The sequence below is a fragment of the Corvus cornix genome, chromosome 27, assembly GCF_000738735.6.
Source record: "Corvus cornix cornix isolate S_Up_H32 chromosome 27, ASM73873v5, whole genome shotgun sequence".
Taxonomy (NCBI): domain Eukaryota; kingdom Metazoa; phylum Chordata; class Aves; order Passeriformes; family Corvidae; genus Corvus; species Corvus cornix.
Window position 1 is genome coordinate 2,572,447 of NC_046355.1, and position 27,802 is coordinate 2,600,248.

Genomic DNA, 27,802 nt, shown 5'->3' on the forward strand with positions numbered 1-27,802 from the left:
TGGCTGACCGTGGCTAAAATTGGGGCCTCGCTGGACTTCTCATTGCTGTCAGCTGTGGTGTGAAGACAGTTGTGTCTAACCATTTTCCCTCTTTTTTTTTTTTCTAATTAAGCATGGGTACAATGTTACAATGTGAGGGAGAGGCAGGAACATGAGGGGGCCACGAACCAATTCCAGGGTTCAAGAAACAGCAATAGAAGTGCTATTATGAATGAGCAATGGCTTGTAAAGGGCTCCAATGTGCTAATGTAGGTTACTGGGTTGATACCATTGCTTTAGTAACGGTTCTTTCATCTGGTTAGATGTTTTGACAGTCCTTGCAGTTTGACTGTGACGGATTGGTCCCTTGTGAATTTTGGATTATTTCTCCATGTCACCTTTCTAGTTGCAGAACCTGTGTAATAACACTGAGCTGCAGAGCACGCTGCTGTTCCTGATCAAACTGGGACGATCACAGCCTCAGTAATTGCAGTGGTGTTAATGTAATTATCACCCAACAAGCTGTAATTTGAAAATGGGCCCCACTGCTTGGCCAATATGGTGCTGTAGTTTGGAAGCTTTTAAAATACTGATCCCTTTGTTTTGTTATACACTGCTTATATCTGATCAGCCTGTGATGAAAACCTCCCACGTGCCCTTTGCCTTGTAATTACACATTTACAAACAATCAATGCTGTGGGGAAAGTGCAGCAGGAGGCTGTGTTTAAATAAGGAGTCCCACACTCAGTGCAGTTTCTGCACGTGCCATATGGTGCATGCTGTGTGCTGGTTGTGTATTAGCAGCTGGTCAGTGTTTTATGAGGTGGTGTCCCAGCAGCAGGGGGGTTTCCTACGGAGGCTGCCAGGAACAGAAGGAAGGAGTGTGTGATACCTTTGGAGACACAAATGTTACACAGCCAGGGCAGTTTCACCTTGCTGCTCATACCAGTGCGGCTTAGGTACCTGTTCTCCCAGGTCTCTTTGGAAACAGGGTTCAGACAGGTGATCAGGAAGGACCTCGTGAGCAAAACAATCGTAACCCACCCAGTTAAGCCATGGATACGAGTCCTGCCCTCGTTTGGAAGCAGTGATCAGTATGTGAGGAGGCAGTAACTGATCAAAAAGGATCCTAAATTTCTGCAAGTCCCCCGGGTTCAGGGAGGTGATGGTTTATGTCGTGTGTGTAGTTACACTGTTTGAAACTGAAGTGGTGCTTGATGTTCTCAGTAACATCTGGGTGTCAGCACCCTCTTCTTTCCTGACTTACTGCGGAACATGAGGGGCTTAAAACAAGATAGTCCGGCAGCAGCGAGTTAATGTTTAGTTGTAGTAATATCTGGTTTATTTCCTGTGCACTTAATCCTCAGCTGCCCTAGAGTGGGTGATCTGGTTGCAGATTAACCACAGCGCTGATAAAGGTGCACATGAGCTCCATTCAGAGGCAGCAGGTGTGGAGCTGGGAGAGCGTGCCCATGCTGCTTCCAGGTGGGGAGCTGCTTCCTCAGCCTGTGGAGCTCCAGCTCGTGAAGCTGCAGAGCTGAGGGGGCTCTACACAGAAAGGTTTTAGCTTTTTGCCACTGTGTTCTCTGAACACAAGCCCTGGGGAAGGAGCTTCAGGGATCTGTCAGGAGGTGATCCCCACTTCTGCAGTGTGGGCACCATACAGGAGTTACTGGTGTTAAAATATCTTTATCCAGTCCCTGGAAACCTGGCCAGTTGATATATCAACGCTAAAACATCAGCTTCCCATATGAAGGTATCCAGGGGAAGGTTTGTGGCTGGTGAGCCCAGGGGCAGGGCTGGCAGCTGGGAATGCAGGGACTTGACAGAGGTTTGGTAAACCAGCTTTGGCCTGCAGGGCTGCTTCAATGGAAGAGATGTAACCTGGCCTACAGAGGTGCCCTGTGAGGGCAGAGCGTGGCTGCTGGAGAGTTCTGGGACTGTGAACAGAGCTCTCCTAATAGATCCCTGTCCAGGACTGCTGCAAGTGCTGGGCAGTGGCTGCTGAAACCTCTGCTAGGCCAGGAGCTGCTGAGGACACTGGGCTTGTGGGGGTAACAGGAACCTCCTGCAGTGATCACAAAGCTGAGGTAGCTTTTGTAAAAACAAGGTTCACAGCATCAGCGGTGCCCAGCAGGGAGAGGTGGTGCCCCTGCCAAAGATGCTGGATCCCAGTGGATGCAACCCAATTATCCAGAATGCTGAGCCATTCGTTTCCAGCTGAGTAATGGGCTGTGAATGGCAGGGTCACAGATCAGTGCAGAGGGTGATGAGAGGACACCGAATGCACCGTGTGACACCAGGCAGCAGTTCAGGGAGCTTCATGAGGTGGCTGGATGCTGTGGGACGAGATGCAGTCAAAAAAGACAAGGAAATGTTGGTATGACTTAATAAAATACAAGCAAGTTTTGTTGTAATAATTATAAACAGGTTTGTGTCTCTGTATCTAATACAAGATAAATGAAAAGAAATGGAGATGGTTAATGTGGTGTACAGTTACGAGTGGTTTGTGGAGGACAGTAAATCAAGTTTGAATGAATCAACTAGAAGTGGAAGCAAACCCAAACCTGAGCTGATGGAATTACACTGTGTCTGTTATCTCCTCTCCCCAGCCTTCCTTCTCTCACCACTTCTGCTCACTTCCCCATATCACCACCAAAAAAAGGGAAGGAGAAAGAATTTAAGGCCTAACAATGGTAAAGCGGCACTGGGTGGGAGAGGGAAATGGTGAGCTCTCCTTGCTGGCTGGGTGCACAGGTGGGTTGGTTGTTTGGACAGACTGACCCTGTGTCTTAGGGCTTCCACTCAGTGCTTGCACAGGCACACGCAGGATTCCTTCATCCTTGGCTAGTGAGGATCTGTTGTTCTCTTCCCCAGAACTGGATGAGACACAGCCCAGATATTTCCAGAGTCCTCTTCGAGTGGTGTTAAACTGTTTTGGATCCCTGGTCTGTCTTGCTTGAGGTTACATCAACAGATCTGGACTAAGGGAAGGATTTTTCTTGTATCAGGTTACTGGACAGTTTAGGAGGGTTTTTGCATGGCCTGTTTCCTGGAACCATTGGCATTTCCACTGCTGAACTGCGATTATTTTAGGACTGAGACAGACATTTCACTCCTGAAGCAATTACCTTCAAAAGACAACTCCTGTTTGCATGAGCAGAGAAGGAGGAGGGATAATTAGCTGGGTTTTAGCTCCTCTGACCTAGGACTTTGAAAGAAGGGTGGATAAGGTGATAGTAACTGTCCTTATCGGCATAATGACCTGTGCAGCTTATCAAAGCTGCTGATTTTATATATGTAGGACCATTTCCTTAACTGTCAGTGCCACTCTGTACTCAGCTAAAGGCCAAAGAATGGTGTTTAAGATGAGTGTAGATACAGAGTGTCAAGTTCCTTTGTTCTCCTGCTCAAAGGACAGGAGATGTGAACAGGAAATAACTGAGCTTTATTTCTTTTCCTGTAAGTCTCTCTTGAATATATTTAGGAGGAAAAGAGTCATTTCATAAAGACATTCCACTCTCCTTTTGACAAAACCAGGATTTGTAGTAATTTTATTGGCACTGCATGAAAGTGCTGTGACTGAAACACTTGAACCCTGTCTTTATCTGCAAGTCCATCAGGCCATGCCATTGTGTCCAAAACTATAGACACATTTTCTGGCGGATTGTCTAAGTGACCATTTTATTCTTCAGATTCAGTCAGAAGAGCATGGGCAATATTTACTAGGAGGAGCCTTGTGTAAATGTAAACCTTTAAAGTTAATTTTACATACAAATATCAAAAATAAAGAATCACGGAATCACGGGGTGGTTTGGGCTGGAAGGGACCTTAAGGCCCATCCAGTGCCACCCCCTGCTGTGGGCAGGGACACCTCCCACTGGCCCAGGGGACTCCAAACCCCATCCAACCTGGCCTGGGACAGTGCCAGGGAATGGGGCAGCCACAGCTTCTCTGGGCATCCTGTGCCAGGGCCTCCCCGCCCTCACAGGGAGGGATTTCCTCCTGATATCCCATCTCACTCTCGTTGTCTTCACCTTAAACCATGGCTAGATTAAATAAAAAGAACATGAAAATACTATAATCCTTGAGGATTGGGATGTGTGAAAGAGCCGTGTATTAGTGACTGTTGCATTACATTTTATACAATATCTAAAATCTAAAGTAATAAGAGTTGTGTATATTGTGGGTTCAAATTCTTGCATTCAAAGCAGAATTTCTTAAGTTCACCAAAGGCTGCTTTGGTGTGAGGGTGGCAGCTTTGCTGCTCATGGATAATCATGGATAAGCTGATGTCATGATGTGTGTGCTGATAGATAATGGTTGGCAGTTGTATTCCACTATGGATTGCCACCTAAACCTGTGGATTGTCAGTGCTTTCCCACTGACACAGCAAAATATTCTGAGAAACTTCAAGCACTCCATTATTTCCAGAAGTCCTTGGAAAACTGGCAGTAAAGCCATTCCCCTCATTTGCTATTGCCTGCTGGAGGCTGACCACTGAGTGTGTGAGGAGCTGATAGTGACCATTCCTATGTTTATAATTATTGGTAATTCAGGAAGATCTTGATTATTCCAACTACATGAGTATGGATGAGATATCCATTCAGCTTTTGTGCAGCGGGGATGAGTGTGAGAAGGGTAACACAAACCACTTCACTTAAAAAAAACATAGAAAAATAATGTAGAAAATATGTTTTCCATCTAATAGATGATTTTCTCTCTGTTTGTAAGAGGTGTAAAGAGATTGACAGTTTGTGACTGCCAGACTTGTTGATTCCAAGTGTTCCTTTGTGTTTCATGCCGTTCTGTGAGGGTTCAGCAGCTCATTGCTCAGGAGAGGGAGGGAGGGAGCTGCGTTTGGAGGAGGATGTGTCACCTGAAGCTGCCCGTGTGTGCCAGAGCTTGGCAGGGGCTGTTTGAGGGGACCTGGGGAGGGTCCAGCGCCCCTGCCCTGAGCGGGGCCAGCTGCTCTGGGACTGGTGTGAACAGGGATGTGACCACCCTGCAAAGGAGCAGCAGTTTTACTCCGTGCTGCTGCTCTCAGAGTGTAATTGGGTCTGCTAAAGCTGAGGGTCCCTTCACCACCACTCCAGGCTAAATCAGTGGTTTCAGTAAATAATTAGTGGCTGAAAACATCTTTATTAAACTTTCTGATAAACTGTGGCGCTGCTCTGACTTTTGGAGATTGTTATTAACTAATGCTCTTTACCTGACAATTGGTACTTCACAGAAGTAGAAGCGTGCCTGAATCCTCGGGCTGATTTGTCCTTCAAAATATCTTGTTTTAAATAATTTCACAGGGCTCTGAATTCCACTGGCTTAGGTTTAAAAATTTGATGGTGTGGTGAAAGCCAGCCTGGCTGGTGGCAGATAAATTGAAGATACTTTTCAGGTTATCTGCATGTTAATTTTGATTTGTGTGGTATTTGTGCTGTCTCACATTATTATTACTTGAATAGTCTTTCAGCTTCTGAGTGGGAGCTGTCTTTGACAGAGAAAAATATGTCAAATGTAAGGGAAGTAAATGAACCCAATCTTTCCGGTGATAATTTGAAACGATAAACCAAGCAGCATGTAAATCAAGTAATCTGTTTTACTAATCAAACCTTTTAAGTCCTTTTCCATTTTGCTAATGTTCCCCTGGGTTATCTGTGTACAGTTGCCGTTTAGGAATTCACTCCTTTTGCAGTGGATGATGAATGCATAAATAGCAGCTCTCCTGCTGCTCAGCTGCTTTTCCATTCAAAGAATGTAAAGTGAGGTACTTCAGGCCACTGTGCAAATTCATTTGCTTATCTTGCCAGTTCTACCCTGCACTTCCATCCCCACAAGGGTGCTTGAAGCATTCTCTGTGTTGTTCCTTCTCTTTTTCCATTTTGAAGTTGACTTTCAGTGAGAGGGAGAAAGATCCTGATACTCAATCTGCCAGGTCAGTTACACTCAAGTGAACCCACTGCACTTGGTTGTAGTTAAGAACCCCTTTATTTCTCACCCAAACTTTCTGTGAAATATTAGTTGCTCTTTAATTGGAAGAACAAACCTTGTGTATTTACTGGGCCTTTTCACACTGACAGGATCTTGTCCCTTACAGAGCCTGAGGTTTGTCTTCCAGGGCACCTCCTGCTTCATTCTTGGTGAAGGGAGAGACTGGGAGATGGAGAAGAGGGATTTCAGTGCAGTTCTGTTCAGATCACCATTAGGGACACGAAGCTTTTCCAGTACAAAATAGAAAATATTTGAAAGAAAGCCCCAGAACAAACCTGAGCCAAATCTATATCCAAACTGGGAAGCTTTTCCTGACTAGCCATGCTTTCAAGGGATCACGAGGAAAAGTTCTTTCAGCCTGAGCAGTTCATGGACATATTGTTGAAACGTATTTGCTTTGTGATTTGCAAACTTAATTTTCCCCTCCACTGCCTGTGGTTCTTTGTCCACGTGCTCTGGCTGAGGCCGTTGGTGTCTGAAAGGCTTTGATGGCAATCTGAGGGTGGCGGAGTCACAGCTGTCCCTCATTGTCCCCACAGCAGACGTGGCAGAAGGGAATCTTTGACTGAGGGGCAGGATGGGCAGCTGGAGGTGGAATATCCTCATCTGCTGCTTGGAGACTCAGTGGTTTGTCCACCAGAGCCCTTGGCTGGAACTGGAAGGGCTGGGACAGCTCATGGGCCAAACCACAGAGCTGAGTCACCACCATGTGCTGTAAAACCCAGGGTGCCTGGAGAAGCCCAGTGTCACTCACAGCCCGGTGTCACTCACAGCCCAGTGTCACAGCCCAGTGTCACTCACAGCCTGGTGTCACTCACAGCCCGGTGTCACAGCCCAGTGTCACAGCCAGACAACACACAGGCCTGTGTAAGGACTTCCATTATTTGGTTTGGGGTGACATGGTGCAGATCACTGCAACAACTCCAAAGGAAGCCCTAATGATGCAGAAACACGAGTTGTTATGTGTGTATTTTGCATTGTTATTTTTGCCTGGTTGGCGTGGCCTGTATTTGTATAAATAAGGCGCCTAATTTTATTTTAGATGGAACATTACCAGAGCACAGAGCCAATCTTTTGGAGTGCTGGCAGATGGGGTTCTGTATCTTAATGCTGCAAGATGATTCTTGGGTTTTCTGAGCCCTGTCCCAAACAATGCTGCATTCAGGGGCTCCAGTAGCATCCACGGGTCAGCAGTGGCCACGAGATGAACAAATCAGAATATTCCTTCCCAGCAGAACAATGAAGCAGCTGAACATCAGCAGCTCCCAGCCAGCTGACTGCTAAAGGGGTCTCCAGGCATTTCCAAAGAAAACCTGTGGAATACTGGGACTGTACCTTGGCACTTGGGCTTGTGGAGTGAGTAGAGGTGTAGTTATCACAAGGTTCTGTTAATTATGCAACACTCCAAGGGCTCAAGGGACAACAGGAGGAGAGGGGGCTGAATCTGTCCAGGGCTTCATGCAGCGCCCTCCCGACCACCTGAATCCATTCCTCCTTCACCTGCCTACCGTGGCTTGTCCCTCCCTTTCTCCACAGCTTGGTCCTTCCCAGACCTGAAGACTTGTCGGGGTTTCCCCTTCATCCCCTCTAAACCAGACAGTGTCGACTCCTTCCCCAGTTCAGCCAGAGCGTGGACAGAGTTGGGAAGGTGTCACACCAGGTATGTGTTAGAACCTGGCTTAGAAAATAAGGTTGCAAATCATCAGTGCAGGGGCCGATGCAGCATCAGGTGATGTTATTTGTGAGTGGTTGTTGTTTCCTGAGTTACTGGAGAGTTGGGAGCAAGGAACAGGAGCTCAGTCATGGGCTTTGTTTTCCTGCATGTTTCTGGATCTTTCTGCTGGGTTGAAGGATTTTATAGCCCTTCCAGCATCCCTCACAAGAAGGTTATTTAGAAGCATCAGCTTGCCTGGAGGCCACTGGGACAAAGCCACAGCTGCAGAATTCACACCCCACTGAACCAGAGTGAGGGAATCAGGCAGGATCTTTCTCATGCAAATCTATCCAGCCACCAGGCAGTGCCCTGGTGTGTGCCTTTTAGGCAGGTGTTTTTGCAATTTTGTCCCCTGAAATGCCTGAAGGTAGCAAATGCTTTAACACAGTCCAACGTGCAAAGCTGAATTCCCAAAATTGAAGGCCGAGATAATCGTCATGTGGCAGGTTACAGTTAATATGGACACGGGGTTTGGAAAGAGGAGGTGAATGAAGGTGAAATGTCCTTTTTAAGTACCTGTGTGCTGTAATATCAGAGTGGAAGGAACATAATGGATCATGAAGTCAGTTGTGGGTTAGTGCAGGAAGCCAAATTTTCTAAATCCATCCATAAAATAAACTCAGCCATATCCAGCAGGGCTCCCTGGTCCTTGCAGCTCCCACTGAACTGCTCTGCAGCTTTTCCTCTCCAGGCTGTGTTGGCCAGGGTCCTCCATTCCCATTTTCCCTTTGTATGGGCCTGTGTTGTGTTCTGTTTAATATTTTCTTCTGGCTGCCTGGCAGGATGATTCTCATCTCCCCAGGTGTTTACAGGTGATCACTTCCACCTTTTCCTGCTCCTCAGTAGTTCTGTGAGTGTCACGTATTTAAGTGAGTTCCTTGCATGACAGGCTCAGTGCTCCAGCTGGCTCAGGGTGTGATGGGAGCAGAAAGGAGAACCCACCTGACTGCTGAGCTTTCTTTTGCTTTTTACTGTCCCTTTATAGGTTATGTGCTTTTATTTGACAGATTAAAAAGTTAGAGATTATGGCAGATGGCAGTCTCTTGTTTGCTGCTATCCCAAGCCTGTTCTGCTCTTTCCTAGTTAGATCTGGGATCACAGGATAATTCTGCTTCAGGACAGCACTCAGGGCACCGTCCTGCCCAGAGCACAGTAATGTGGTTACTGCACTGAGATTTTACAGGGTCCCAGCCAGATTTTCACATGGAAACTGGGAGTGTGTTTTACTGCTCCACACACAGGGAGCAAACTGCTTTCCTCTACCTGTGCTGGCAGTGACTTCCTCCTGTGCACATTGGAATAAACCACAAAGCGTTGCATTGTCCTGGAGGCTTTTCAAAGAACTTCCCTTTGACTCCTTATCTGTTTCAAGCCTGCTTGTGCCTTCTGCTGTGCTTCCAGAGCTGGAAAAGGAGTGTGCAGTGCTCCCTGCTGCAGAGAGAGCTCGGCTGGTCTGACGCAAATAGAAATGAAAGTTCATTGACTCCTGTGTTTAGTGGTTTGGCATTTTTTTCAGTGCAAGGTTAGTGCTTTATATTTAAGGAGAGGGATTTTAATATCATTCTGTTCCTACATCTCCCAGTTTTAGACTTTATTCAGCATTCATTAGAGCTGGTTAGCATCCATCTCCCATTTTCCTTCCCCTGACCTTACCCAGTGGGTTTGCAGAGCTGGTGAATGACTCAAGGGTCAGCTGGGTTGGAGCAGAATCAGCCACATCAAATTACAGTCAATTTGCTTAAACCTTGGTTTGTTGAGGAAGATGTGGCAGTGGTCACTCGTAGTTTGCTAATTTTATTTAGAAAAAAAATGACATCATTACAAAGAACTCTTTTAACCTAATTTCAAAGCTGGCTGGAGGCTGCAGATGAATGGAGTATTCCTCACCCTGCCCTGTCTGCTCCCTCCATACAGGAAAGGAGTGGTGCAGAACATGCTCCAAATGGCATTTCCTATTTTGTTCAACTGGCAGCATCTGAACACCGAGTCCATGCAGGCCAACTGCAAAAATCTCACCTGCACCCGAAATGAATTTAATTGCAGTTTTTCTGGCCCTCAGGGTGGATCAGAACCTTGTAGACATGCATAGTTTGAATATTGTAGACATGCATATTCATGATCAGGACAGACTTGGATCATTTTCCTGGTGCAGGGAGGTTATACTGACTGGACAGTTTTTTGGTCTGTTTTTCCAAGAGCAGCAGGAATATTTTAGCCATAGTTCTGCCAACGCAAATCCTGTTTATCTGAGTGCTCTTGTGAGAGGCTGATTGGCTGTGAGACAGTTTATGAGCAATTTACTGAAGGACTTGAAGTCCTGCTTGACAGCTGAGTTTATTTTGAGATTTACCTAAAATAAAGTCTTTGAGCACCACTGAACTCTCAGCAGGGAGACCCAGTATCACATAGGAAAGGCACAAGTACCTGAGGCACAGAGTGGAGTTTGCTTTAGGAAAGTCACTCACTTCCCAAAGCTTGAGGAGAATGGGGTTGTTCCCTTGGGTGAGTGCAGGCTGCTCATTCTTGCACTTCAAAACCAGGTAAATATGGTTTCAATGCCAGAAGTCTGCCTAAATTCCCTTCCTTAGTGAACACATCCTAAAGGCCCAGCCTTGGCTGTCCATGAACATCTCTTCGTGAACACAAATTTTAATTAAATGTCTCCACATAGGTTTGCAAAGAGAATGGACTCAAAGCCTGCAGTCATGGATTTTCAATGTATATATTTCATGGAAAAAAATAACTAAGGCTTGTTACCCTATTTGGGAGAGTAACCCAAACTACATGGGGTGTTTACAGCAGGAAAAGAAATTGTCCCTGCTCCACATATTGGAGGTGTGCAGCTTCTGGGTCATTCTTCCCATGCACAGAGGAGGAAGAAAAAGCTGTGTGCTCATACTCAGTATTTCAGTTTGTGCTTTGGAGTTCACAAATAAGCTGGAAATAGAGAATAGTTTGAACCCATCAGTTTTGATTCTCTTAACCTTCAGTGGGGCTGGGTTAGCTGCTGACCAGCACAGCTAAGGCAGCTGTAGCACTGCTGATTCTGTCCTGAATTATTTGCTTTTCCTTAACATTTCCTTTCCTTTAAGCCCCTGCTGCACAGCCAGACTGAAAGCCCATCTCAGTGGGTGTCTGTGCTGTGACTGACTGAGCAGCTTCTGTCCTGGGGGACCTGTGGAGCATCAGGAAGGGCTGAGACCAAGGAGCTTCAAGGAGCACCTGCTAACGGGGAGAGCTTTGGTGTGTGTGTAAAGCAGAATGTGCTGCCAGTCTGTGAGCAGTGCTGAGAAAGGAGCAGGTCAGGACCAGAGAAGGGCTTTTTCCAGTAGAAAATGATCCAGAATACCAACACCTACACTTCAACTCTCCTAAAGGAGCAGCAGACTGGTGACCTGCCATGATTCTCCAACAGATGCTCTGTCCTTTGGATGTTGGACAGATGGGCACGGGCTGGCACAGTGGATTAGTGAGGAGCCATTTGCCTGGTGCTCAGGGCTGGCAGTGCTCCCCCAAGGGCTCTTTGGCTTCTGGAGCAGAGGAGTTGCATGTAATGATTAATTAGGAATCCCCTGCCTGATGTGAGTGCTCGGAGCAGGGTGGCCTGGTGGGGCATCTTTGTGTAACGGTCCCATCCTGCAGATGTTGTTTGGGAGTGTGGGTTCCAAGTCTTGCCAACTAACTTTTCTTTATTTGTGCTGAGTGCATTTGAAGTTGCATCATTTCCTCGGTAAGAAGAGTTTTGTTTTTGACTGGAGTGTTTGTCAGGTGGGGGAAATCCTAAATGTGAGTGCTCTCTGGTGGTGGAGATTTCTGCTTCAGTGTTCCCATTTCTGCAGTGTATTTTCCAGGAGCAACTGCATGTGAATATACCCTGCCTGGAGTTAAAGATTGTTGGTTTTTTTTTTAACTCCTTTCCCTAAAAATAAAAACTACAAAACAAAGTAAAAGCCTTTTTCTTGCCTTAGTGGACTTCTTTTCTAGAGAAGAATTTCTCTCCCTTAAAATGATTTATATTCTGTGACTCACTGGTTTTTATTTTCTCATTATCAATTGATGTTTTAATGAGGTAATAAAAACTGGTATAAAAACTTCTCATGAAAGAGCTGATGTTCCTCCTCAAAATAACCCACAAGAATTAAATACTGTGAATTGCTTTTTGGCTGCTGAGCTGCTGGAGAGAGGGGACTGAGGGGAGACTCACTGAGGCTGCAGCTCCTCCCCAGGGGCAGCTCCGATCTCTGCTCCCTGTGAGCAGGGACAGGACCTCAGGGAACAGCTGGAGCTGTGTCAGGGGGATTTGGGATGGAGATCAGGGGTGCTGGGCACTGCCCAGGCTCCCCAGGGAATGGTCCCGGCCCCGAGGCTGCCAGAGCTGCAGGAGCGCTGGGACAGCGCTGCCAGGGATGCCCAGGGTGGGGTTGTTGGGGGGTCTGTGCAGGGCCAGGGTGGGACTGGATGATCCCTGTGGGTCCCTTCCCACTCCGAATATTCCATGATTCTCTGACATTGATACAGAAATTATTCTAATGGAATTATTCCAGGGAAATGTTTTGTTGTAGCACAAGCTGATGTGATTTCCATGAGATACAAACCAAGGTTTGACCCTGGGGCTGTCGCCCCAGGAGTGGACACTGGGGTTCCTTTTATCAAGGAGCTTTTTTTGATCAAGGAACTGCACTGTTGTTGCTTTGAATAACGAAACCCCAGTTCCGTGTGTTACACCTCAGCGCTAAAATGACTGTGCTGGCTGTGAAAAGCACCAGATGGATTCATGGTCTTGTTTTGTGACCTCGCCCTGCAGAGGAATCACGGATTTAACACCGCTCAAAGCTCCCCATTTGCACTGCCCTCGTGGGTTGTTTTCTTAAGCTTTCCTGAGTTCTCCATGGGCAAGGCAAAGCCGGCTCTCCCACCGGAGCCCTGCAGCCAGGAAAACAGGCCCTGCTGTTCTTGGCCTGCTGCTGTGCTGAGCCACGCTCAGGGATGAAAAGGGGCTTTATCAGCAACGAGGGCTGAGGAGCTGGAGCTCCTGGTGGGAACATCTGAGCACAGCTCTGGAATTCTAACTCTGGTGCGAGGAAATAAAGAGAAATGAACTGAGAGGTAAATGAGAGTGTCACTTGTTCATAAACTCTGTATCCCCAAAGCCAGGCTGGAGAGGTGCCTGTTTGTCAAGCCTGGAGATGGATCCTTCTTCCCCCTCATCTCCATCTGCCTTTTCCCACAGAGCTGAAGACACAACTCATCAGAGCCTGGTAAAACCTTTTAGAACTTGGCTTGGAGGCCCAATGTGGGATCTGTCGTCTGAGCTGAGCTGTGGGGAAGTGACAGGCAGGATGTGAGCCTGCTGCCTGTGCTAGCATCCCAGCTGGAACCCCTCTGGAGCAGGGGCTCTGCAGGGACAGGCTGGCAGGGCCAGATCTGGGGGTTCTGCTTAGAGGCAGAGGGTGCTGGGCACTCCCCAGGCTCCCCTGGGAATGGTCCCAGCCCCGAGGCTGCCGGAGCTCCAGGAGCGCTGGGACAGCCCTGGATGCCCAGGGTGGGGTTGTTGGGGTGTCTGGGCAGGGCCAGGAGTTGGACTCGATGATCCCTGTGGGTCCCTTCCCACTCAGGAGATTCTGTGATTCTATGATTCACTCAGGGACACTGAACTGTCGCGGGAGGAAACTTAAACTAGGTCTGGCAATGCAAGTTTACATAATTCATTACTTAAGGAAGAGGTCAGAGTATTGGGTGCTGTGATGGTGGCTTGGCACGACACTGCAGCAGGAATGGCCTTTATTTCTTTATTTCTCCTCAGGTAAACCAACCCCCTCACCTTCCCTGTGTCCGTGAACCCTCCAGCTGCTCATGGAGTTTAAAACCTCATCCATAATCTGCTGGATCTTTATTTTCAGCATCAGTAGTGCCTTGAGCAGCAGTTCTGTGCTGCTGGGCAGGGACTTGGGAGAGCAGCCTCAGAGTTCTCCATTGGGTAACTCACCTTTTTCGGGTGTCCATCTCCAAAAGGTGGGAACGATTCTGCTCATTGTGATGTCCTTGTGGTTTCCATTACATATTGATATCCCGGTGTGACTTGATCTCCTTAATACCAACAGCATTGTGTGGGTTTGATTTTTCAAGCTCTCCTCTGTGTATGCAGAGTCCCCCATGGACTCCCAGCCTGGTATCCCATCCCTTTGCACTTCTACCTGTTTGGCATCTTCCAAGAAATTAAAATTAGGGGTATTGGTATTGCTAATTATGTTGACCTAATCTTTTCTATTATCTATTTTTTATTTATTTATTTTATTTATCTATTTTTGAAAGGTACATTACTGGTACCTTTCAAACAGCATGTATCTCAAAAATGTAAAATAACTTAGCATTTTAAGCTCATTATTGTTTTGGGAAATGTGTATCAGGACACCTTCAGTTAAAAGTGATGTAGGAAGAAGAGGAAGTTTTGCAATTTTCGTGTCTTCCCAGTGCAGTATTCCAGGTGGAAGCTCGAGTTGGAGGCACAAACACTCGTAGAAAGTGGAATGCTGGTTGCTGGATGATATTTCTTGAGTTTTATTACACCTGCTAAAAACTGAAGCTGCCAAGATGCTGCAGAAGATTCTCAAATGAACAATAGAAAATGTCAGGGCTGTCACCACATGGGGGTGGTAATAAATTCAATAAAGTAATGCTGGAATTTGTGCTGGAGTCCATCCGGATTCGAGGCTCCCGGGCTGTGTGGAGGAGTTCTGGTGCCATCTAATGTCCCGAGGTCTAAGTGCAGCTGCAGACAGGGATTGGCGCTGGAAATCCAGGGTTTGTATGTTGATCCCTAAACCTGCTGCTGTCCTTTCTCCTCCTGAGAAACAAATGCTGTGTGAATTCCTCATCTGGTAATCTGGAATTATTCTGAGCTCTCCTCATAGGTAACTTTCAATAAAATAGGAATTTGTTTGGAAACGTCTTCTAATTTAAACACTTTTTTTAAACTAACATCAAGTTATTTTTTTTCTTGTTTGCAGAAAGAGTCAAAGGGCCAGGTAGGGATAGGAATGGTGTAGTTTAGGGTTGTTTGCACACATTCTTAGAAATATTTCCCCTCTGGTTTAGCAGCAGTGGTGATACTGAAGTGCCTTCCAGCAAAAAGGACTCAATGCTAGAGCTGGGAGGCTGCAATTCCCTCCTGGGCTTCTGTCTTTGTTTACTTTCAAGTGTGATTAGACCTCTCAGTGAGGGCTTCAGAACTTCTGCTCCTCTGGCCTGAGGGGTGATGGACAACTACAGAACGTGAAAAAAGAATTTGCCTGTAAATCCCCTTTATGAAGCGGATTAGATTTGCTCCTCACACTCATGTTCACTTACTGTCCGTTGTAGAAACTGTAAATTCCATATCACCTGTCTAGAAGTGAAACAGAGGTAGAAATGTCCTTTGTAGGTGGTGGAACTCCAAGTCAGCCCTGGGCTGTTGTCCTTGTACCCTCGGGTCTCTGTATCTGCTGCTGTGCCATCCCTGCTCGGGGCATGTCCAGAGCCAGGGTTTTGCTGTGGTGTTTCCATAGGGTGATGGATGGAAGAGTTCACCCAATGGCCCAGGCAGCTGCCTGTCCTGAACCTCTGCACTTGTCTGATTTGTGCCTTTTGTCTCCTGCTGGGCAGGTTCGAGAAAGGCCGGATTTACACCTTTATCGGGGAGGTGGTTGTTTCCATGAATCCTTACAAGAACCTGAACATCTACGGGCGGGACACGATCGAGCAGTACAGGGGCAGGGAGCTCTACGAGAGGCCTCCCCACCTCTTTGCCATCGCTGATGCTGCTTACAAAGCCATGAAGAGACGATCCAAAGACACCTGCATTGTCATCTCAGGTAGGCTGGGAGGGCTCTGCATGGTGATGAGCACTTGATCTGTGTGAAATTCCAGGCGGAAGGAGAATAATTGTTTGGCTAATGACAGCGTTTTATAAGAGAAACTTCATTAATCTTAAAGCTGCTCATTTGCATTTGAATCCGTGTGTGGAGACCGGCACAATTATTTCTTATCTCATTCGAGAGCTGGTGCCAGTCAGGAGCTGGATCTGTGCCTGCAGAGGGATAATGTGAGCAAGAGCCCTGTGTCTGCTCTGGGAAGTGACCTGGGATCAGGAGTGACCTGAGATCAGGTGTGACCTGGAGTCAGGAGAGCTGGGATCAGGAGTGAGCTGGGAGCAGTAGAACTGGGCTTGTCTCCCCTCAGAAGCTGCTGATTTTTGTCGCTGCCCTGACTGGCCACTGTTTGTTCCCTGCTCCATTGGAAAGGCAGTGGCTCCATCAGTGGGAGCAGGGCTGGCACCAGAGTGATCCCTGGCTGGATCCTGGTACTTGCTTCCTTAATGTCCCCGTGCTCGAGCGGCTCTGAAAGGAGAGAGCCCCGGGCTGGGGTGCTGAACAGTGGCCCCTTGTGCTGCTGCAGGCCAGGCTTTCTCCTCTAACAATATTCCTTTGATCCTCTGTGTTCCAGCCCTTTTCCCGACCTGTGAAATCTCACAGCACAATTGCTCAAAGTCAGCCCAGCAGCAACCAGGCAGGGTTATGGCTGTGTTTAGTAAACGTCCCAAGTGCACACAAAGATTGCTTTAAAAACTCAAACCCTCCAGGCACTGTTGGGGTACAATTGAGGTCTTCTGTCCAGTGATTTGTTTTGCTTTTTTCATCTGTTTGGTCACCGTGGTGTTTCTGCCCCCAGGTGAAAGCGGGGCTGGGAAAACTGAGGCCAGTAAATACATAATGCAGTACATAGCAGCCATCACCAACCCCGGGCAGAGGGCTGAGGTGGAGAGGTAAGGCCTGGGCTGGAAAAGAAGGGAAATTCTCCTGCTTGTGGATCTCTTTCTGTGAGCTCTGCAGCACCATATTATCAGACAGTCTCTTGTACATGCTGATTTATACTTAACTTCTGCTTTTACTCTGGGAATTTTGCAGTATTAATTGCTGAAATCACAGTGAAAAGTTTATTTTGAAAGTTCAAACTTTCAAAATCAAAACAGCATCTAGAAATACCATCCAGCCAATATCAACCATCTAATGGCAGGACTCAATGATCTTAGACGTCTTTTCCAACCTAAATGATTCTAAATCACTTTTCCTGGGGCAAACTGCCTGAAATTTGGGTGGGCTAGAACACCATGTGGAGTGCAAGGAGTGTATTCTGTGACCTTCCAGGCTCACATGATTCTGAATTGCAAAATGTCCCTCTCTGTCCTGGAGTAAAAGTTTTGGAGCAAAGAATGTGGCTTTCTGCAGAAACAGACTTAAACCTACCCGGAATGAACTTTTGAAAATGACTTGAAAAAGAGTTCAGAAAATTGGTTTCAGAATTCAAATGTGTATAGAAACTGAATTTCTGGTGCTGCTTTCAGGGTGGGGGTCTGGTCTTTGAACCAAAGAGCATTTGCTTGCTCTGAGGAGCATTGCTGACAGCTCCCAGCTGATTTCCCATGGGATTGCTGATGTCATCCACATCTGCCCAAATCTGCCATCAAAGAGCATCACTGCTGTCATTGAATTCTTCTGGAGAAATGGCTGGGAAAAAAATCCCATGGTGTGAGTGTTGAAGTCTTACCCTGTTCCCTTTTCCATCCATCCCTCCCTGCTGCAGAGTGAAGAACATCCTGCTGAAATCCAACTGTGTGTTGGAGGCCTTTGGCAATGCCAAAACAAACCGCAACGACAATTCCAGCCGGTTTGGAAAGTACATGGACATCAACTTCGACTTCAAGGGAGACCCCATAGGTGGGCACATCAATAATTACCTGCTAGAAAAGGTGAGGCACCCTCCCTTCCAGAGTTACAGCATTTGCTGGAGTTACTTTTGCAATCTGTGCTTTGCCAGTAGAAAGTTTTCCGTTCAAACGTGTACAGCAGGTGAGATATGAGGGCATGGAAATAAATCCAGCATTTAATTTTTCCTCAGGAGTCAGGAGAGCCACTGCAGTGCTGGCAGCACCCTGTTCCTGGAGCACCACGACTTCCAGGGCTCAGCAGGAACAGGGCTGTGTTACCCAAAGGATTTTGGGGGGGAAGGGGAGAGGTTGAAGTTTAATGTCAGTTTTTATTTTGGATACAATTTACCCTCTGCACAGCTCCTTTGTAATTCCTGCCCTGAGCTCTTCCTGGAGGAGGAGGTCTCCAGGGCTATAGGGAGCAAGTCTGCTTGAGCAGTGTTCTTTTGGAATAACGCCACAGCCTTGGGTGAGCTGTTGGTAGTGTTGTTTTTATATGTTCCAAGTGATCCTGAGCATAATTATTTTCTTCGTGTCATTAAGTGGTGTCTGAAAACATTGGAATATGCAAAACTGGAGAAACCAGGCGTGAGCCATTAACAGTTCTTGCTGTGTGAGACACGTCTGGCTTTGATTATGTGTTTGACCACATCTGCCAACACCCTTTTTTTGTTTGTGTTTCTTTTTTACTTCTCCCCTTATTTCCCTGAAGTCTATTTTCAGAATAAACACTTTATTTTAAAAAACAAAACAACAAACCCAAACATTTAACTTTGGATACTTTGATGTGAAAAGAGGGCTGGGACTGCAGCTGCAGTGACTTAAATCCTGATGATTTATTTATCCTGATTGCTTATTTCATATTCTTGACTTCTCCCAAGTTAAATTTGTTTCCATTTCAAAGCAGTGGAGGCTCTGGCCCAAACACAAGCCATAACAGACAGTGGCTTTGCAGCAGGAACACACTGGATCATGGAATGTCCTGGGTTGGAAGGCACCCACAAGGATCATCCAGTCCAACTCCTGCCCTGCACAGACCCCCCAACAATCCCACCCTGGCCATCCCTGGCAGCGCTGTCCAAACACTCCTGGAGCTCTGGCAGCCTCAGAGCTGTGCCCATTCCCTGGGGAGCCTGGGCAGTGCCCAGCACCCTCTGGGGGAGGAGCCTTTCCCTGATACCCAACCTAAACCTCCCTAGAGCAGCTTTGTTCCTCATCACTCTCCGTAGTTCAAACTTACAGCATAAAATAAGGACACGTTGCTTGGTGACTGAATGCCTGCTGCATTTAACCCTTTTTTGTGCTGTTTACACTGATTTGGAGGGAGGGTTCTGGAATGGAGCTACAGCTCCCTGAAACAAGGCCCTTGTGTCAGAGCAGAGCATTCCCTGGTACCGTGGCTGGGAGCTGTGGGCAGCCTGTCCTGGGGGTGTAGGAGTGGTGACCACCAGGCCCTGAGCATTTGTCTGTAGTCACAGAGTCCTGGTTTTCATTTCCAGTGATTAAATAATTCTAAAACTAAAATGAAGTTTTATTTCACTCTTCCATGAAAGCCACCCTGTGGTTCCCACATGGGGTTCCTGGGTGGAAGTAGGACATTGCAGCTTTTACACAAGCTGGTGCTTTTGACTGTAGACCCCAAGCTCCAGGGTCGCACATGTGTGATGGTGTTCCCAAGAGCCTGAGTGTGAGATGTGATGGATTTGGGGTGTCCTGGTGATGTGGGTGTCTGAGGGGAGGTGCTGATGTCCCGCTAACACCCAGTGCTGTGCTTTGTTCCCCCAGTCCCGTGTGATCGTGCAGCAGCCAGGGGAACGAAGCTTCCACTCCTTCTACCAGGTTTGTGTTCCTTTGCTGGAGCAGTGACTTGTCCCCAGTTTCCCAGACGCTTTGGGCAGAGCACTCAGGGCTTTCACCCTCTCACGTATTTTGCAGAAGGTTCCCTTTTGCAGCATCTTGGGTGATCTTGGGTTCTTCAGTTCTCGGCGGGGGCCTGGGCTGGGAGGGAGCCTGGGAAGATGGATTGTTTTCTATCCTCCAGTCCCATATTAACACATTTATAAACTTAAAAGGAGGCTGACTAAACAAATATGGTAGGACATTGGACTTTGACTCACTGTTTTATTTGTAGTAAGTCTAATCCCTCTATTTTCTCTTGAGGCCTTTAGTCCATATGGAAGTAATTTTATTACACCAAGTTGACTTTTTTTGTTTTTTGGATGCTTTTTAATGTCTTCCACATTGTGTGGTGGTTCCCTGTGTGTCCTTTGGGGGATATGGTCAGCCTATTAGTATAACCTTGATTCTGCAGTGAGGAAAGGGGAGGTTTGTTTATTTTTTTCCCATTTCTCAGTACTCCATGATGGCGTGTTAGCACTTTCCTCACGGATGTGTCATTTCCAGGAGGAAAAGTCTCTGTGTGGGCAGTGTGCTTGCCAAGGCACAGCTGTGGCATGGCCCAGGTGTGAACAGGTCTGGAGGGGGTTCAGGCTGGTTTTTATACAGTTGTGACTCTAAAAGGACAGTGATTTGTGGTGGCAGAGCCCTGCACCAGTGCAGACTCCGCATCTTGCATGTTGTGTTCCACATATTGTAGCAGTAATTAATGTTTTTATGATTTTGCTTGTCAAGAGACAGAAAAAAGAAGGATTTTGTATTTTTCACTCACCATTTCTTAAAACACTCTTCATGCAGCTCCTGCAGGGAGGATCTGAGCAGCTCCTGCGTTCTCTGCACCTCCAGAAGGATGCATCAGCCTACAGCTACATCTGCCCTGGGGCACAGCTCAAGGTGAGGAGTCTGAGGGACCCAGGGACAGCTTAACATTGGGAATGCTGCTGGAAATGCTCAAAGCACTGCTGAGCTAGCAGAAGTTGAGATCAGTGGGGATGAATATAGAAAGGTGACACTGGTGTGCTGTTTGTAATGAAGTCTCTGGCACTACATGATAAAGCATGAGTTTACTTAAATCATAGAAAAAATACCCCTCTATTCTGCTTAAAATATACAAATATACCTGTGCATGCTGCGTCTGCTTATAAACAGCAATAAAATGTTTTATTAATAAATGCAGGTGTAGATATTTGACATATTACCAGTGGCAGACATTCCATGTCCCATGACAGGTAACTTAAACTGCTTTCTGCACCAAAAAGCCATAAGGACTCATTTTTTTGCAGCGTGATCTTTGAGTTACTGAAGCACTCAGTCTTCATGTCTGACTTGTCCTCAAGGGGGAACTCTGAGCAAGAAAGAAGGGAACAAACCCATGAAGTTTTTAGGAGAACAAGATCCTGAACACTTCAGATACATCTGGAGTTGTCCCTAATGTTGTCCCTTTGAAGCAAGGTCCAGACACAAGGCTCCCTGATATTCTGGGTGCTTTTGTGAGATGCACTTTGGTACAGAAACCCAGAGACCTCCTCACATGCCAGATGACTCTCTCTAAAAATGTGCATCGAAAACAAACCCAGGAGGCTGCAGGGAGGGAGGAAGAGGCTCATCTTGAGAAAGGTGGAGAACAGAGATTTCCTGCTGGCGCTCTGCAGCCGCTGCTCAGAGGGTCTGTGACTGCACAAATTGTCCCTGTTCTTCTTGGATTTTTTATGAACTCTTTCTCAGCAAATTCCACTGGGAAATTTATTGTGCTGTGGTGGATTTCTGTGTGTCCTGCTGCCAGAATATGTGTGTGCAGTGCAGGGTTCAGTGTCCAAGCATGCAAGATGGCATTGGAGTAAGCTGGGAAACCTCATGACAGTGGCTTGCATGTGAGAAACATCAAAGTGCATCTTTATTTCCCGTGGGCTTGTGAAATCCTTGCTTCCTCACAGCTGACTTCCATTAAACCCCCCCATCCCAAACTTCTCTCTCCCCTCAGTGTTCCATCAACGACGGGGCCGAGTTCAAGGCAGTTGCTGATGCCATGAAGGTGATTGGCTTCAAGCAGGAGGAGATTCAGACTGTCTACAAAATCGTGGCAGCCATTCTGCACCTGGTGAGCTCCCTGCCCATGGATATCCATCCCTGAACCCATCCCTGGGCTGTTCCTCAGGAGGGCTTGTACTGCCAGCAGCTCTGATTTTCCTGCTGCAGAAGCACTTGGCAGCTCTGTTGGCTGGGAAAGTGTGTCCAGTTCTCAGCTCCAGTGGGGAGAGAAAGTCCTTGCTGGAACAGGGCACTGCAGTAATGATCACATGTATTCTGCATGTTCCAGATCCCAAACCAGACATCCCACTAAGTACTGGGAGCTGTTAAATGTTCTGAAAAAGGAACTGTTAGGGTTTGGCAGTGAGGGCATAGGGAGCTTCTGTCCCTTTTTGCCCTCACACTCACCTTCACCACAGTGGTTCTGCTTCACTTCATGGTGAAGGTTGAGCACAGGAAACACAGGAGACCTCTTAATTCTTTGTGTTCTGAGGTTGAGGAAATCTTCCTTCTCCTGGAGCCTCCTGGGAGCCACAGAGCCTCCTTCCCTGCACAGTGTCCCTGTATCTCAGCACCTGTGTGTCCCTGAGGAAAGAAGTGGGCAGGAGGAGGGTGGCAAAGAACAGCTTTGTTGCAGTTCCTTCTCCTCCTTGGGGTAGCAGTGCTGGGAAGGAAGGGAGGCAGAGCAGAGTGGGGCCATGCAGGCAGGCTGGGAGAGCACCCTCTGCTGTGGATCACCAGAGGGTGTCACTGCTTAATCCTGGCACAGAAGGTACCCAGGAGCAGAGCTGTGGTGGTGGGGTGCTGCCAGTCCAGTCCCACTGGCACTGACCTCCCAGCTTCCCCACACCATTCCCATTCCCTTTGTGGAAGGAGCACTGCCAGGAGAACTGCAGCCAGTGAAGACAAATGCTACATCCAGCATTTGTATACATGGTGCAATTCCCTATCCCTGGAATCTGAATCTTGGCATGGTGTTTGATTAAATCTCAGGAAGTGTTTGATGTCATTTGTCCCAAAAGCTGAGCTGAACACTGAGCAGGAATGCTTTGCTTTGAGAAAGCCTTTGCTGCTCCCACTGACCTTGGAGCTTTGAGGGTGTGGATATGGAAGACCCACCTTCCAGTGTGGCAGGATATTTCCTGCTGGGAATAACAGGTGGAAAATGGATGGACCTGGGGGGTGGTGATTCCTGTTAGTAAAAGGCAGATAGAGAAATGCTGCTGATTGCAGGGGAACCTGAAGTTCTCCGTGGATGGAGACACTCCCATCATCGAGAACAGCAAGGCGGTGTCGGTCATCGCCGACCTCCTGTCCACCAAGGCCGAGCTGGTGGAGAAGGCGCTGCTGTTCCGGACAGTGGCCACGGGCAGGGACGTCATCGACAAGCAGCACACGGAGCAGGAGGCCACCTACGGCAGAGACGCCTTTGCAAAGGTGAGTTCCAGTCCCCTTCCTCTGCACAGGTGTGGGACACTCACCCAGACACTTTCCTGCTGCCTTTGCCCGTGGGCTGAGCTGCTCTCGGTGCCCAAGGAAGGCTTTGCTGTCAGAACTGCACCGTGCTCAGTGCCAGCAGGATTCCTGCTGGGTCCATCAGCAGTGCTTGCTGTACATCCTGCAGATTTCTCTCTGAACCTACGTGTTCCTGAGTTCTGTAGGGGTTTGTGGCACCTCCCCATCCCTGCCCTTCCAGCAGGGTCCAGCTCCCACAGCCAGCAGTGCCAGGAGGGGCACACCGAGGAGGGGACAGGCTGCAGGCCAGGCTGGCATCTGCAAATATGTCATAGAGGGAGGAATTTTCTGTGAAATGGGATCCTCAACTTCATTTTGCAGTTAAAGTCAAAGAGTAGAGAGTGGAACTGGAATACCTAGAATTCAGGTTGGAAACACAAAGTGTTGGGTTTTTTTAATTTTTTAAAGAATTGTAGAATGGTTTGGGTTGAAGGGACCTTGAAGGACCCTCACACTCCACCCCCCTGCCATGGGCAGGGACACCTTCCACAAGAAAAGTGGGTACCGATGGCAGGAGTGACAATTGTTCCTCCTCTGCTAAGAAATCAAATTATAAGGGAGGAACAGATCAAGTTATGAAGGTCCTTGATTATTAACTTGACTTCTTTTCCTGAGATAATGTATTTACCCAGCTTCACAGCACATTTTGAACATGAGGACTTTGAAGACACCTCTGCCTCCAGAACATTTTCTTTGTGAAAGGTGAACAGGATTATTTTCCTGTCATCGTTCAGTTTTTGGGTTTCTGTGACTGACCTCTCCCTTGCTCTTCACTATTGTTAAATAATTCTCAGGAATGGTACTTATTAGGCAGCTGAAAAGCTGACTGGAAGCAAATTAGGGAACTGCTGCACCCAGTGACCTCACTGGGATTTCAACTTGTTATAAATGAGTTTTGGAAGAAAGAAAAGAAATACTTCCATAGAATATTTTCTCCAGTCAGTAGCTGCTCACTTTCAACAGAACATTACCTGCAGCTTTGCTGGAGGCCTGGAATGAGCTGTGTTGAATTTCCTGGGAAGAGCTGAGGCAGGTGCAGGCAGGAGCCCTCAGTCTGTGTTTCCTGCAGGCCATTTACGAGCGTCTCTTCTGCTGGATTGTGACACACATCAACGATGTCATCGAGGTGAAGAACTACGACACCACAGTGCATGGCAAGAACACAGTCATTGGGGTCCTGGATATCTATGGCTTCGAGATATTTGACAATAACAGGTCAGCCACCTTCTAAAGCCCAGTGTTGTGCCCTTGCCTGTCCCAGAACACTCATCACCTTTTCTTCTCATGTTTTTGCAGTTTTGAACAATTCTGCATTAATTACTGCAATGAAAAGCTCCAGCAGCTCTTCATTCAGCTGGTTCTAAAGCAGGAGCAGGAGGAGTACCAGCGAGAGGGAATTCCCTGGAAGCATGTGAGTGCTTTGGCAGGGGAGGGAGAGGTTGCTGTGAGGTCAGTGTACCAGCACAAGTCCCAGATCTGAAGTTGCTCCACATGCAGGCTCCAGTCGATGGGACATCTGTGTCCCTGCCAGCTGTCCTGTCAGGCTGGGATCAGGCTGGGGCGGGAGCTCCCCAGCCACCTCAGCACGTGTGTCCTTGGGAAAATAAGGGACTCCAGGTCTGAGATGAAACCTCTTGTGGCACCTCTGTGATGCCGCACACACGACTGTGCGTTTCTGTTCTGAGTGCTTATGGATTTTTCTAGTTGTTGATAGTAACACTCAAAAATCTTGACTTTTCCTGTTCAAACTCTCTTCAGAATGCCAAGGACAGGATGTGCAGTGTCACTGTGGTGACTGCACACAGCTGAATTGTAAAAGACATTTTAAAGGGCATTCAGCAGCAGAGGTCTCAAGATGTTTGTGAGGGGTTTGAAAAATCACTTCCTTTGCTGTTCAGCATAGGAGAGCAGCCTGCTTGATCAGGAATTAGAGATCTGCATGTTCAGAGCTGATTGCTCCTCGCTGTCACACTGGTACTCTCCCATTTCTGCAGCCAAGGTCACCAACACCCTGTCCTTTGTTTGCTGCAGATTGATTACTTCAACAACCAGGTTATCGTGGACCTGGTGGAGCAGCAGCACAAAGGGATCATTGCCATTCTGGACGATGCCTGCATGAACGTGGGGAAAGTCACGGATGAGATGTTCCTCGAGGCCCTCAACAACAAACTGGGGAAGCACGCGCACTTCTCCAGCAGGAAGGTAACCCACAGACCTTGCTGTCCTCTGCCATCCCTTCTCCGTGTTCTGAGGTGGAATGGAATGAGGAAAAAGGGGTTTAGGGGTGGCTGGGTTGGAATCGCTGCGACTGAGCGTGAGATGAGGAGCCCGGAGCAGCTCCAGCCGCAGAGGAACCCGGCAGAGGGAGCTCCAGCACGTCCGATGGCACATCCCTTTTATTCCGGGATAAAAGGAGCCTGAGCTCGTGCCTTGACATACCATGATGTCATCTGGAACCAATCGATGCACCGGCTCGGCCCACGTGTTGTTCTTCCCAGGCTGCTCTAATACATAGTGACAGTGAAATTGTTCTCACTCCTGCATTATTACAGCGCTGTGATTTGGGCTTTTTTCATCGTCATTGGCTGCAGAACGTGCTCATCTCCCGCTGCACCTCAGAGCACCCCGGCCCCTCGCCCGGCTTTGTCTGGGCTACAATGGGTGAATTAAAAGGCTTCATTTGTTCCTCACTTGGCAGCAGATTGCAAAATGGTCACCAGCCTGATTAATTTGAGAATCTTTCACACTAAGTAATCAAATAAGGGCCTTTAATTTATTGATGTCTCTCTACTCAGAAACACTGTCTGAAATGCGTGGCTCAGAGTGCCAGTCCCCCCTGCTCCCTCCCACCCCGGCACAATGTTTTATGTAGGTCAGAAATACCAAATTAGCCTGGTTGTGTAAGATATGTGCTAAAGGCTGCCTCCGGGAGGCTCAGGATAAACAATGGGTCTGGCTGCGGCTGTCTGAGGAGAGGCCAGGATGAAAGTAAACCAAAAACCACTTTTTCCTCCCAGATGCTGCTTTCCTTAAATGCCCTTTTGCTGCAGCACACCTGATGTCTCACCTGCCACGTGCACCCGAGCTCAGGGAGTGGGACAGGGAGCTTGATTCCAGTGTTGACCCAGATTTCACATGCCTGAGCAGTGACATGGCACGTTCTGAGAAAACCCACCTGAAAACAAGTGTGAGGCCTAGTTTGGGTTCCTGTTTGAATGCAAACGGCTTCCTTTAGTGGTAATGCTGGTGGGATGGAGCCTGGGATCCTCTGCAGTGGGGAGCTGGGGGAGTGGTCCAGTTTCCAGAGCTGTCTGGTCAGTGGATGTAGAGAGAGGAGTTTGGTTTCTGCTCTGTCCTGGCTCCCACATCTGCCCAGGGGAAGGGGCTCTGCCACAGAGGGAGCAGGTGGTCCTTTAGTGCGGTGGCAGAAGGGGATGGAATTTCAGGAGGTATTATGGGAGGCTATAAAATGAACATTTAAAAATAAAATCTGCTAAAGTCCTTGCCTTCAGGAGTCCCCTCCCAGCAAGGAGACATTAAAGGACAGCAGTGCCAGCTGCAGCGTTCCTCAGCAGGAGGTGGCGTTGTCAGAAACTGCCTGCACAGGCTACAAGGGAGACAAGGAATCCTGCTATAAATAATGTTTATGGAGGGGGTGATGGATCTGCCTGGCTTGCTAATTTCTAGTTAAATCAATAGAGCCTTGAAAACACTGACCCATAAACCTCTCAGCATAATGATTATTTTTTCTCCCCATCGCATCTCTGCTGATGTCCCAGCACCTCAGAGCTCTTCCTCAGTCCCACCCACAACTGCTGTGGGAAGCCTGAGCCTTCTGAGCTCTTCTAATTTGGATTAAAACAAAGGGCTTGATTCCATCTCATGCCGTGCCTTTGCAGACTGCAGTGGCCCACGCAGATCCTGTAAAGTTCCACACATGGGAACTGTTCCTGAGGAGGTAAAGTCGTGTGTTGGGAGCAGCTCCCGTCCCTCAGCCCAGTTCATGCTCCACTGCTCCCTGCAGAGCATGTTGCACACAGGCTCCATGTGGAGAAGCTCTAGGGGGCTGTGGTGCCCTAAATAGTCGTGTCCTACTTTGTGTACCCGGCTGCTCCACGCTGCTGGCGCCCTTGTCCTGGGGAAGGCTGAACAAGCCAGGAGAATGCTGGTTAACACTTCCACCAGCAGAATTTGTGGCAGAATATTGTATTCCTGGAGCGTGGGGTGTCCTCCTCAGATTTGTCTAATACTAATCTGGATGTGCAGATGTGCCACATGTTCTGGTGGCCCTTCCCAACGTCACCATTCGTATCCTCAGCCTCTCCAAATTCCATTTCTTTTCTGTTGATATTATACTTTGGAAGGATCAAGTGCAGTGACAGACAGTCCATGAATGCCTCAGTCTTCAAATTGTGGAGAGCATCAATCTCAACAAACTGGTTCTGAAGGGAGGAGTATCAGAAGGTCCATTCCAGTCCACCTGATGTTGTGTCTCCCAAGACACTGGACAGTGGTGAACGCCCATGTGAGAGCCCAATATGGGACAAATGTGAAGTGATAACTTGACCTGCTCCCATCTTCAGGGACCTGCAGCCCAGGAACCTCCTGGTGTCCTTAGTAGGGCTTTTTGTGCAGTCTTCTTGGTTTTTTTAAATATACAAAGAATTCCACAGCTCAGATACTCATGTGAAGAGCTCCTTCCTCCTTGTTTCCCTCCCTCCTCCCTTTTCCATTTTAGATTACACCTCTCACCTCCTAGTTTTTAAATGGCAAAACACAGTTCTCTTTAGTGTCTTCCACTACATCATCTCCATGTTTTTTGCCATCATCTCTGGGCTTTTCTTTCCTAACCCAGGGAGGCCAAGTTCATTGGCCCATCCTCCCAGGGCAGGCAGTCAGCAGGGGATGGTTTTGCCCTTCAAGTCTCTCCCAGTTCTCCG

At 47.8% G+C, this 27,802-nt stretch overlaps 1 protein-coding gene across 1 annotated transcript in view; it reads left to right on the forward strand.

Moving 5' to 3' along the window:
• MYO1D (myosin ID) overlaps window positions 1–27,802 on the forward strand; it is a 155,299-nt gene that overhangs the window by 20,377 nt on the left and 107,120 nt on the right. Inside the window, exons 2-11 of the mRNA XM_039565603.1 lie at window positions 15,323–15,531; window positions 16,388–16,481; window positions 17,300–17,465; window positions 19,209–19,262; window positions 20,118–20,213; window positions 21,301–21,417; window positions 22,581–22,784; window positions 23,932–24,077; window positions 24,159–24,273; window positions 24,894–25,064. Coding sequence (XP_039421537.1) covers window positions 15,323–15,531; window positions 16,388–16,481; window positions 17,300–17,465; window positions 19,209–19,262; window positions 20,118–20,213; window positions 21,301–21,417; window positions 22,581–22,784; window positions 23,932–24,077; window positions 24,159–24,273; window positions 24,894–25,064 — 1,372 coding nt within the window. The remainder of the gene's footprint in view (window positions 1–15,322; window positions 15,532–16,387; window positions 16,482–17,299; window positions 17,466–19,208; window positions 19,263–20,117; window positions 20,214–21,300; window positions 21,418–22,580; window positions 22,785–23,931; window positions 24,078–24,158; window positions 24,274–24,893; window positions 25,065–27,802) is intronic.